The following is a 12,637-nucleotide window of genomic DNA, read 5'->3' as shown; positions in this document are numbered from 1 at the left end:
CTGGCAGAAACTTGGTCTGGTCCACAGGATTATCACTGACTCAGCCACCAGGTACCTATCCAATTAGTTTTATTTTGTTAGATGTCCAGCATAATACCACAGCCAAAGACCATAATATTCAATGTTTTAAATGTAAGAGTTTATCTGGCAAGAACACCTTTTTATATACCTGCACTGTTGAGTTGAACAAACTACTACAGCAACTCAAAGCCATACCAACCATAACCAATTTTTATTGAAGTCAAAAGCTGCCTAACGATTGAACAGTATACCATTGTTCATGTCTGTATCTACAGTTCTGTGTAAATGTATTCACCCCTTTGGCATTTTTCCTATTTTGTTGCCTTACAACCTGGAATTAAAATAGATTTTTGGGGGGTTTGTATCATTTGATTTACACAACATGCCTACCACTTTGAAGATGCAAAATACTTTTTATTGTGAAACAAACAAGAAATAAGACAATTACAGCTGCAAGTCTCTTGGGATATGTCTCTATAAGCTTGGCACATCTAGCCACTGGGATTTTTGCCCATTCTTCAAGACAAAACTGCTCCAGCTCCTTCAAGTTAGATGGGTTCCTGCTGGTGTACAGCAATCTTTAAGTCATACCACAGATTCTCAATTGGATTGAGGTCTGGACTTTGACGAGGCCATTGCAAGACATTTAAATGTTTCCCCATACACCACTTGAGTGTTTCTTTAGCAGTATGCTTAGGGTCATTGTCCTACTGGAAGGTGAACCTCCGTCCCAGTCTCAAATCCCTGGAAGACTGAAGCAGGTTTCCCTCAAGGATTTCCCTGTATTTAGCACCATCCATCATTCCTTCAATTCTGAACAGTTTTCCAGTCCCTGCCAATGACAAACATCCCCACAGCATGATGCTGCCAACACCATGCTTCACTGTGGGGATGGTGTTCTCTGAGTGATGAGAGGTGTTGGGATTGTGCCAGACATAGTGTTTTCCTTGATGGCCAAAAAGCTACATTTTCATCTCATCTGACCAGAGTACCTTTTTTCATATGTTTGAGGAGTCTCCCACATGCCTTTTGGTGAACACCAAATGTGTTTGCTTATTTTTTTCTTTAAGTAATGGCTTTTTCTGGACACTCTTCCATAAAGTCCAGCTCTACGGCTTAAAGTGGTCCTATGGACAGATACTCCAATCTCCGCTGTGGGGCTTTGTAGCTCCTTCGGGGTTATCTTTGGTCTCTTTGTTGCCTCTCTGATTAATGCCCTCCTTGCCTGGTCTGTGAGTTTTGGTGGGCGGCCCTCTCTTGGCAGGTTTGTTGTGGTGCCATTTTCCATTTTTAATAGTGGATTTGATAGTGCCCCGTTTAAAATCATTTTTATAATCCAACCCTGATCTGTACTTCTCCACAACTTTGTCCCTGAGCTGTTTGGCGAGCTCCTTTGGTCTTCATGATGCAGCTTGCTTGGTGGTGCCCTTTGCTTAGTGGTGTTGCAGACTCTGGGGCCTTTCAGAACAGGTGTATATGTACTGACATCATGTGACAGCTCATGTGACACTTAGATTGCACACAGGTGGACTTTAATTAAATATGTGACTTCTGAAGGTAATTGGTTGCACCAGATCTTATTTAGGGGCTTCATAGCAAAGGGGGTGAATACATATACACGCACAACTTTTCCAGATTTTTGTTTAGAATTTGGGGATTTTTTAAAATGTCACTTTACCAATTTGGACTATTTTGTGTATGTCCATTACATGAAATCCGAATAAAAATCCATTTAAATTACAGGTTGTAATGCAACAAAATAGGAAAAATGCCAAGGGGGTGAATACTTTTGCAAGGCTCTGTATGTAATGTTACGTGAAAAAATAAAAACAAGGACCACAATGGAAATAAGTCTGACTTTATTCTGCCATCCCGGTCACATTTAAAAAAAATATGCACTCTGTATACAGTGCATTTGGAATATATTCAGACCCCTTCAGTTTTTCCACATTTTGTTACTGTCACATCCTGACCATAAGAGCCCTTGTTTCTCTATGGTGTAGTAGGTCAGGGCGTGACTAGGGGGTATTCTAGTTTATATTTTCTATGTTGGTGTTTTGTGTGATTCCCAATTAGAGGCAGCTGGTAATCGTTGTCTCTAATTGGGGATCATATTTAAGTAGCTATTTTTCCCACCTGTGTTTGTGGGATATTGTTTTGTGTTTCTGCACCACGTAGTCACGTTTAGTTGTTAGTTTATTGATTTGTTTTTTCTTTAAGTTTCACTTTGCAATTGTTACGTTTTCTTCTGTCGAAAGAGAGGAGGACCAAAATGCAGCGTGGTTATTTATAAACATCTTTAATAAAGATGAAAATACAAACAATATACAAAAACAAGAAACATGAAAAACCGAAACAGCCCTATCTGTTGCAATAAACACAGAGACAGGAACAATCACCAACGAAACACTCAAAGAATATGGCTGCCTAAATATGGTTCCCTATCAGAGACAACGATAAACACCTGCCTCTGATTGAGAACCCCTCTAGGCAACCATAGACTTACCTAGACTACTTCACTAAACCACAATCCCATTACCTACAAAAAAAACCTAGACAAAACACACCACAATAAATACCCATGTCACACCCTGGCCTGACCAAAATAATAAAGAAAACACAAAATACTAAGGCCAGGGCGTGACAGCAATAAATATGAGGAACTCAACATCCGCTGCGCCTTGGTCCCGTTCTTACGACAACCGTGACAGTTACAGACTTAATCTAAAATTGGTTAAATAGACTTTTCCATCATCAATCTACACACATATTGTTTTTCTAATTTATTATAAATAAACTGAAATATCACATTTACATGAGCATTCAGACCCTTTACTCAGTACTTTGTTGAAGCACCTTTGGCAATGATTACAGCCTCAAGTCTTCTTTGGTATGACGCTACAAGCTTGGCACACCTGTATTTGGGGAGTTTCTCTCATTCTTCTCTGCAGATCCTCTCAAGCTCTATCAGGTTGGATGGGGAGCGTCACTGCACAGCTATTTTCAGGTCGTTCCAGAGAAGTTCAATCGAGTTCAAGTCTGGGCTTTGGATAAGCCACTCAAGGACATTTAGAGACTTGTCCCGAAGCCACTCCTGCATTGTCTTGGCTGTGTGCTTAGGGTCGTTGTCCTGTTGGAAGGTGAACCGTTGGCCCAGTCTGTGGTTGTGAGCGCTCTGGAGCAGGTTTTCATCTAGGATCTCTCTGTACTTTGCTCCGTTCATCTTTCCTTCTATCCTGACTAGTCTCCAAGTCCCTGCCGCTGAAAAATGTCCCCACAGCATGATGCTGCCACCACCATGCTTCACCGTAGGGATGGTGCAAGCTTTCCTCCAGACGTGACGCTTAGCATTCAGGCCAAAGAGTTCAATCTTGGTTTCATCAGACCAGAGAATCATGTTTCTCATGGTCTGAGAGTCCTTTATATGCCTTTTGGCAAACTCCAAGTGGGCTGTCATGTGCCTTTTACTGAGGAGTGGCATTCTGCTGGCCACTCTACCATAAAGGCCTGATTGGTGGAGTGTTGCAGAGATGGTTGTCTTTCTGGAAGGTTCTCCCATCTCCACAGAGGAACTCTGAAGCTCTATCAGAGTGACCATTGGGTTCTTGGTCACTTATGCCCTTCTCCCCTGATTGCTCAGTTTGGTCGGGAGGCCAGCTCTAGGAAGAGTCTCGGTTGTTCCAAACTTCTTCCATTTAAGAATGATGGAGACCACTGTTTTCTTTGACCTTTAATGCTACAGAAAGTTTTGGGTACCCTTCCCCGGATCTGTGACTGGACACAATCCTATCTTGGAGCTCTACAGACAATTCCTTCAACCCCATGGCTTGGTTTTTGCTCTGACATGCACTGTCAACTGTAGGGCCTTATATAGACAAGTGTGTGTGTGTGCCTTTCCAAATCATGTCCAATCAATTGAATTTACCACAGGTGGACGACAATCAAGTTGTAGAAACATCTCAAGGATTATCAATGGAAACAGGATGCACCTGAGCTCAATTTTAATTCTCATAGCAAATGGTCTTAATACTTATGTAACTAAGGTTATTTAAAAAAAAAAACTTCCACAAATTTCAAAAAAACAGTTTTTGCTGTCATTATGGGGTATCTGTGTAGATTGATAAATTGTTTTATCCATTTTTGAATAAGGCTGTAATGTAACAATGCATGGAAATAGTCAAGGGGTTTGAATACTTTTCCGAATGCACTGTATAATAATTAAAAAAAACTTTAGCTAGCGTTTACTACAGCCTATATCAACGAGCGTTAGCATTCTAGCGTACAACTGCTGCATCCAAAATAGTTATTTATTAAAGACCACAAACAAATCTAATCTCAGCAACTGTTCAAGCAAGATTCAAAACATAATTGTAAGCATAAGAGAAACCCAACATTTGATTTTGTTTAGAAGTAGCCTAATATAAACGTAAACGTTTAATGGGCGCAGATAATATTACGAAGAGTCCTGCGTAATAATATAAATATTGTCACTTTTGCCACGAGTACTGTCGTGCAAAAAAATAATGACCCTTTGTTTTACCTATAATATTATTTCAGACTCTTCAGGCAAAGTTTTCCATAGTTGAGTTTGTGTGGCTTTGTTCTGCTGTCTGTATTACTGCGGGGAAACGAGGCGCATCTCTGCAGCGGGCCCTACTCGCTCCTCTCCACTTGGCGCAAGCGCGCTGGTTCATCTGTGCGCTCTGTACCGTGTGTTTGCATTGTGTCAGAACTGCCGGCGAGCTTTAAAATATTTCCAATCCTTCCAACCACGGCAATGTCAGGCAGGTCCGTACGAGCCGAGACTCGAAGCAGGGCGAAAGATGACATCAAGCGGGTTATGGCCGCGATTGAGAAAGTACGGAAATGGTAAGACAGAGGGGAAAAAACACCATTCGTTACCAAACATGAGAAAAAGCCTTGCCTGTTTTGAGAGGGAAATAGAACGAATGAGCATGCGATTGAAATATGGGATTTAGGACAGTATCTCTACTCATGTGCGCAGGGCGCACTCGTGGTGTGCGTGGCTACGTATATCGAGTAGCCTACAAACCGAGATCCCTATTATTCCAGAGAATTTCCCACCAAGGTTTAATGTGGGTTAAACCCAGAAGCCATTTCGTTGCAGTCACATGAAGCCATTCCTTTCTCCTAGCTGCTGTAGTGGCAGAGGGAGAGAGCCAACAGAACACTGGCTCGACGCAAATCATTCATTAACACACTTCAGGACTATGACAAGTGCGCTCTAGAGCCGGAGTAGTTTTTAGACCGTCTGGAGTTTTAAATTAAGCGCTTTGGGTCGCCCTTTAGGTCGAACAGAGATTGCGCGGTGGGGTCTGGGAGAGGGAGGGCGTAGGATTGCTGAACAAGCAGTCAGTCTCAGGGTTTTAGAAATAGAAATCATTGTTTTTAAAATCTTAGAAATAACACTGGAATTTTTACATTTTATTTCAAAATTATGTTTATGAACTTTATATCAAGGCAACATTTATTTTCACCAGTGGATTCGGTTGATTTGTTTTATGAATTAAAATTGAGATTCTGCACCCATGTCTCCATGAAATAGAGTAATTCTGCAAAATAATTGAAAAGATATGACCTTAATGTCCTTTGCAAATTACAGTTAGGAAACTTTCGAGATGGAAGGAATGTAAACAAAATCTAATAGCTTACTTCAGTTTGTTTTCATATGGATATGTTTACTTGTACCCCTTGAATCAAAACTATTTTGATTTTCAATTGTAATAGGCCCACCTTTGTATTGGATCACGTTTGCTATTGCAAAAATGTAATACTATTTTATTATTATAATGCAAAAAGTCCTATTTTTTTTACCTTTTATTTAACTAGGCAAGTCAGTTAACAAATTCATATTTACATTGACTGCCTACTCCGGGCCAAACCCGGACGACGCTGGGCCAATTGTGCGCCGCCCTATGGGACTCCCAATCACGGCCGGTTGTGATACAGCCTGGAATCGAACCGGGGTCTGTAGTGACACCTCTAGCACTGAGATGAAGTGCCTTAGACTGCTGCGCTACTCAGGTTTAAACCAGGAGTGTTAGGAACTATGTTATTCTATAACAAAAGTCTGGGACTGTCTCCATGTTGTTGTTTATTTCCGACTGAACTTAGTCTGTATTGTGTTTTGTGGGATGCCCTGAGAGAGCTGTTATCACTAAAGGAACATTGAATGCAAATCGAATTGAACCATTTAAATAATTGTGTGTGTGCGTGTGCGTGCGTCTCTCTCTACCAGGGAGAAGAAATGGGTGACAGTTGGAGAGACATCCCTGAGGATCTTCAAGTGGGTTCCAGTGACTGAGCCCAAAACAGCAGATGAAGTAATGAATACAGATGAAGATACATAATACACAGCACACACCACCACACCACCACACACCACCACACCACACCACACCACAGCCCACACACACACCACCACACCACAGCCCACACACACACCACCACACCACAGCCCACACACACACCACCACACCACACCACAGCCCACACACACACCACCACACCACAGCCCACCACCACACCACTGCCCACGACACACCACCACACCACAGCCCACCACACACCACCACACCACAGCCCACCACACACCACCACACCACAGCCCACCACCACACCACAGCCCACCACCACACCACTGCCCACGACACACCACCACACCGCAGCCCACCACACACACCACCACACCACAGCCCACGACACACCACCACACCACAGCCCACGACACACCACCACACCACAGCCCACCACACACACCACCACACCTCTGCCCACCACACAGACCACCGACTCATTCAAGTTCAGTGTCTAGTTCTTTTATAGAATTCTCTCAGCATCTCAAACTCATGTCACGTCATTGTGTTGTATGTAAACAGTATTTCTACCCCTGTCTGTTGTCTTGCAGAAGAAGAAGGGGAAGGATGAGAAGTATGGGTCAGAATTGACCACACCAGAGAACAGCTCTTCTCCTGGGATGATGGACATGAATGGTGAGTAAAAAGCTCAATTCAGAGTCCATAGCTGCGAAACTCTGACAAACGGTCCATTATTACATATTTAATTGGCTGTTATCTAGTGGCCGCCATATCTCAAAGTAAATAACACGGCTCCGCAGCTTTGAACTCTGTAGGACGCTTAACGTCCAGTGTGTGGGTCAGTGTGTATGCCTGTGGACCCATAATGAAGTTAAAGGTTAAACAAATGTAAAAACCTTCTGTCTTCTTCCCTCTCCCCTTCTTTTTCTCAGACGACAACAGTAACCAGAGTTCTATCGCTGAATCCTCCCCCGTCAGGAAACAGGAAACCAGCACTAGCCCAGCCCCCGAACCCACCACCGTATCCCATGGCGACAACAGTGAGGCCAATAGCGACCAGAGCCCTGACTGCAAGAGGGGTGAGACACACTACCACTACCACCAACATGGGGAATCACACTCAAATTCCCAGCCTGAAATCCCCTCCTGTAGTGGCCCATCCATACACTTTTAATAGAACTGGATGCGTGAACCCTGTGGTAGGGTTTAGTGTTTCTTCAATTCCTGCTTGGTTAGCTGGAGAGCTCCAGTCATTAGGCCTGAGGTCACAGGGCTGTACTCAGAGGCTCATCACGCTGGGAGACTGTGGGAGAGAGAGAGAGAAGGAGAAAGGGTTATCTTTTCTATCCCGCTGAGAGAGGGAGTGCAGCTGTGACCAGACCCTCGAGGCTTCAACTGCCAACCCTCCATCTGCACCCCTGCTAACAAGAGACCTCTCTCAGCCTGGTACACTCTTTCTCTCTCTCTCTCCCCCTCTCCTTTTCTCTCTCTCCCCCTCTCCTTTTCTCTCTCTACCCCATCACTCTTTCTCTCTCTCTCTACCCCATCATTCGTTCTCTCTCTCTCTACCCCCTCTTTCTCTCTCTACGCCCTCTCTTTTTCTCTCTCCCCCTCTCTTTTTCTCTCTCTCTCTACCCCTCTCTCTCTATAGCTCTCTTTCTCTACCCCCCCTCTCTCTACCCCTCTCTTTCAAGTATGCCTATATTTATTATTCTCTACCAGACATGCCCTTTTTATCTGAGCACAAGTAATTACTCCATATCACCACACAGGAGCATTAGTCCGTTACAGTTGCCCTTGACTTGAGTTGTTTACAAGTAGCAAATAAAACTGTAAACATGAATACTGCATGATTTATCTGGGCCTTTGGTAGCGGCCTTTACTGGTTCTAACAGCAGAAACATAAGCTTCAAACCAGCTCTTAGCAAACCTTTGGAAAAAAATTGTGTTTGACCAAATACAATGCTATTTCTCTGTAAACAATTTAACAACAGACTTTCACCATGCTTATAGAGAAGGGCACTCAATATGCACTGCACTGACACAAATGACTGATGATTGTTTGAAAGAAATTGATAATAATAAGTTTGTGGGAGCTGTACTGTTAGATGTCAGTGCAGCCTTTGATATTATTGACCATAACCTGTTGTTGAAAAAACACATGTATTATGGCTTTTCAACCTCTGCCTTATCGTGGATTCAGAGATATCTATCTAATATAACTCAAATAATGGAAGCTTCTATAATGACAAACATGCAAATTGTTGTGTACCGCAGGGCAGCTCTCTGGGACCTCTACTCTTTTCTATTTTTACCAATGACCTGCCACTGGCATTGAACAAAGCACGTGTGTCCACGTATGTGGTTGATTAAACCATATACACATCAGCAACCACATCTAATGAAGTCATTGAAACTCTTAAGAAAGAGTTACAGTCTGTTTTGGAATTGGTGGCCAGTCCTGAACATCTAAAACTAAGACCTCAGAATCTGGTAATGAATGGTGTGGCTGTTGAACAAGCTGAGGAGACTAAATTACTTGGCCTTACCTTAGATTGTAAACTGTCATGGTCAAAACATATAGATTCAATGGTTGTAAAGATGGGGAGAGGTCTGTCTGTAATAAAGAGATGCTCTGCTTTTTTTGACACCACACTCCAAAAGCAAGTCCTGGAGGCTCTAGTTTTGTCTTATCTTGATTATTGTCCAGTTGTGTGGTCGAGTGCTGCAAGGAAAGACCTAGTTAAGCTGCAGCTTCAGCTGGCCCAGAACAGAGTGGCACGTCTTGCTCTTCATTGTAGTCAGAGGGCTGATGTAAATACTATGCATGACAGTCTCTCTTGGCTAAGAGTTGAGGAGAGACTGACAGTATCACTTATTTTTATAAGAAAATGTGTTGAAAATCCCAAATTGTTTGCATAGCTTACACACAGCTCTGACACACACACTTACCCCACCAGACATGCCACCAGGGGTCTTTTTACAGCCCCCAAATCCAGAACAAACTCAAAGTGTACAATATCATCTAGAGCCATTATTGCATGGAACTCCATTCCATCTCCATATTGCTCAAGTGAACAGCAAACCTATTTGACCGAGATAGTTTGTGTGTATGTATTGATATGTAGGCTACATGTGGCTTTTTTATGTAGTTCTTGAGCTGTTGTCTATTAATGTTCTCTATTATGTCATGTTTTAATGTTCTTTGTGGACCCCGGGAAGAGTAGCTGCTGCTTTTGGGGATCAGTAGCAACAGCTAATGGGGATCATACCAAAATACCAATACTAATTGATGTTCAAATATACAAATCAAATGTATTTCTAAAGCCCTTACACCAGATGTCACAAAGTGCTATACAGAAACCCAACCTAAAACCCCAAACAGCAAGCAATGCGGATTTACAGACAGTCATTCAACAGTTGAAGATCTGACAGTTTAATAGGTATTTAATATGGTGTGTTATTGTGCGTTTGGTGCAGTGAAGAGCAACCCATCAGAGAGAGGACAGAGGGATAAGAGAGACAGCAGCCAGACTTCCTCGGGAGAAAAGGACACCTCAGACAGCCGCAAAGCCACTCTGGTACTCTACTCTATATTCCACCATATACCCTGGCCAGTCTGGTACTCAATATTCTACTCTTCCTCCACAAAGAATATGAGTGACATGAGGGCCTTCTTAAAAATCAAAGCCTCCTTAATCTCTTTTTATCCCATCCACATTTTTTATTGAATAAATGGACAAATTGATTTCCTCAGATATGGTTGTGTTTGTATGTTCGTCTGTTGGCTGGCAGGATCCGGAGGAAGAGGCTCCTCGCAGTAAGAAGAACAAGCAGGAGTCTCCATCTCAGGACTACGAGGAGAAATAGTCATACTGCATCCTTTCTTCTCTCTATCCTCTTCCTCCCCCACGTAGCCCCTAACACTCCTCTGAGCAGAGGGAGAAAGGACTTTACCTCCCTTCACTGAGCCCCTCTTCTCTTCTTCCACACTCACTAATGCCAAGAGTAGCTCTGTGATCCAGCCTGTTATCCCCTCCATGATCAGGAGTTGCGCAGTGTGCTCAGCTCAGCCCAGGAGAGAAAAACACTACAGCGTCTCAAAATGGACAAACTGCTATTGACGCTTTTTCTCATTTTTTTAAGCAAAGGTCTTTTAAGGGAGTATGTAAGCACACTCGTTCAGTTTGGCTAGCCGAGTTCGGCTAAGCACCAGCCGAACTGAAGCATGCCAGTGGTGGGCCGTCAGGGCCAGCAAGGCCTTCTCTGCTGGCCTAAACACCATCAGAATAATTTTTAAAAATATATATTTTCCCACATATGTATTAAATTATTCCCCAGAGTAAGAGTTACACTCTTCATTTCATAGCATTCCTCTTGGTTGCACTGCTTCCAGCCCCAGGTTTAGATTTGGAGGGCTGGTCTTTATGTTAGATATTTTATCCAATCATATTCAGCCATCATGTGTTGCCAGGGGTCTAAAATCTGCCCTCAGGCCTTCAGAATCAACAGTGCGGGCGCTTGTAGCTTAAAGTGAATGGAAATTAAAATTTAGTGTCAACCAATCAGCTTCAGAGTTGGCTATTGTACGCCTGCTGGCTGGCTCCAGTGTTACACAGGAGCCAGCTAGCAGGCGTAGTGCCTGCACGTCTTTTGATTGGATTGCCAATATTGAGAGGCAGGTCCTATATGGGCAGGTCTCAGAACTAGGAAACTGAAATGGATCAACGAATTACTACTAAGCTGTTTTTTCAACCCACAATGGCGGAAGGAGAAGATATCGATTTGGTCGAGGATATAATTATAACGCCATTCTCAAGACAAACTTTTCAAGAAAAGTTAGACATTGTCAGGAGAGGTAGACGCCGACGCTACAAAGCCGACGCTACAAAGACAGGCTCCGAGAAGCACTGCAAACTGTACTGCTGGGAATGCCTATTATTTGCAAGTGATCGATTTGGTGTTTGGAGCCACACTGGCTTTGCAAACCTGAGTTGTCTAACCAAGGCACCGACGAGACACCAAAGTACGGCTGGGCACTTACAAACAATGGTGCTTTTGAAAACTTTTGGGGACACCCGAGTGGATCTACAGCTCAACGAACAAGCGCGCAGGGCAACGAAGCTGCACAATGAAAAGGTATTGTACTCTTCCCCTGCAATTCTCTGAATAAAAATGTCAATTTCAAGGTGACGCAACGCCTGGTTATACTGCGTTTCTGTCTAAATGTATAGTGTCTAGAGCCATGGCATCATAGTGATGGTAATAAGAGGTGGATTAATTTGGGTGGGACTGTGTAGGACTTCACTGAAGGCCCAGGCCCCAGAACCACGGCACGCAACTAAAGCATGCTGACGCCTTAAGGGCATCTTCTAACCCAAGAGCCACGTCAAACCTCCCCCTAACTCACCTCTGGTTGATACAGTGTTTGTTTAGGTCAGTTTCCAGTTGTTACGTTTAGTTTTGGGATTTTGTTAGCTCAGGAGGGTCAATGCACTGCTACGATATAATGTCACACAAACAACACACCATGGTTTTACTGCTGCTGTACTGGGTGTGGATTTGTGTATTTTTTTTACAAAATGGCTTGTGAAAGTATTCACCCCCTTGGCATTTTCCTATTTTGTTGCCTTACAACCTGGAATTAAAATGGATTTTTGGGGGGTTTGTATTAGAGGTTGACCGATTATGATTTTTTAACGCCAATACCGATTATTAGAGGACCAAAAAAAGCCGATACCGATTAATCGGACAATTTAATTTTTTCAAATGTATTTATTTATTTGTAATAATGACAACTACAACAATACTGAATGAACACTTATTTTAACTTAATATACACTGCTCAAAAAAATAAAGGGAACACTAAAATAACACATCCTAGATCTGAATGAATGAAATATTCTTATTAAATACCTTTTTCTTTACATAGTTGAATTTGCTGACAACAAAATCACACAAATTATCAATGGAAATCAAATTTATCAACCCATGGAGGTCTGGATTTGGAGTCACACTCAAAATTAAAGTGGAAAACCACACTACAGGCCGATCCAACTTTGATGTAATGTCCTTAAAACAAGTCAAAATGAGGCTCAGTAGTGTGTGTGGGCTCCATGTGCCTGTATGACCTCCCTACAATGCCTGGGCATGCTCCTGATGAGGTGGCGGATGGTCTCCTGAGGGATCTCCTCCCAGACCTGGACTAAAGCATTCGCCAACTCCTGCTCAATTGGATTCAGGTCTGGGGAACGGGTGGGCCAGTCCATAGCATCAAT

General features: G+C 43.0%; 1 protein-coding gene across 2 annotated transcripts; it reads left to right on the top strand.

Moving 5' to 3' along the window:
• The first annotated feature begins 4,712 nt into the window (after window positions 1–4,712).
• On the top strand, window positions 4,713–11,573 carry LOC135547914 (B-cell CLL/lymphoma 7 protein family member A-like). Of its 2 annotated transcripts, XM_064977121.1 has the most exons (6): window positions 4,729–4,890; window positions 6,281–6,365; window positions 6,950–7,034; window positions 7,292–7,438; window positions 9,840–9,940; window positions 10,155–11,573. In XM_064977121.1, the coding sequence occupies exons 1-6, from the start codon at window positions 4,799–4,801 to the stop codon at window positions 10,227–10,229; spliced, it is 585 nt and encodes a 194-aa protein (XP_064833193.1). In that variant the 5' UTR covers window positions 4,729–4,798; the 3' UTR covers window positions 10,230–11,573. The 2 variants fall into 2 exon arrangements, with proteins under 2 accessions (XP_064833194.1, XP_064833193.1); XM_064977122.1 differs by lacking the exon at window positions 10,155–11,573 and having other exon boundaries at window positions 4,713–4,890; window positions 9,840–10,145.
• The last annotated feature ends 1,064 nt before the right edge of the window (window positions 11,574–12,637 follow it).

Source organism: Oncorhynchus masou, chromosome 11 (assembly GCF_036934945.1).
Source record: "Oncorhynchus masou masou isolate Uvic2021 chromosome 11, UVic_Omas_1.1, whole genome shotgun sequence".
Lineage (NCBI taxonomy): Eukaryota > Metazoa > Chordata > Actinopteri > Salmoniformes > Salmonidae > Oncorhynchus > Oncorhynchus masou.
The sequence above is the reverse complement of the archived record's forward strand: the minus strand, read 5'-3'. Positions and strand labels throughout refer to the sequence as shown.

Bases quoted from the DNA above. Each gene is read 5' to 3' on its own strand.
- LOC135547914 (XM_064977122.1), top strand. From the start codon at position 4,799: ATGTCAGGCAGGTCCGTACGAGCCGAGACTCGAAGCAGGGCGAAAGAT. The intron at 6,366-6,949 runs GTAATGAATACA...GTTGTCTTGCAG, and splicing joins AGCCCAAAACAGCAGATGAA to AAGAAGAAGGGGAAGGATGA. The intron at 7,439-9,839 runs GTGAGACACACT...CGTTTGGTGCAG, and splicing joins GAGCCCTGACTGCAAGAGGG to TGAAGAGCAACCCATCAGAG.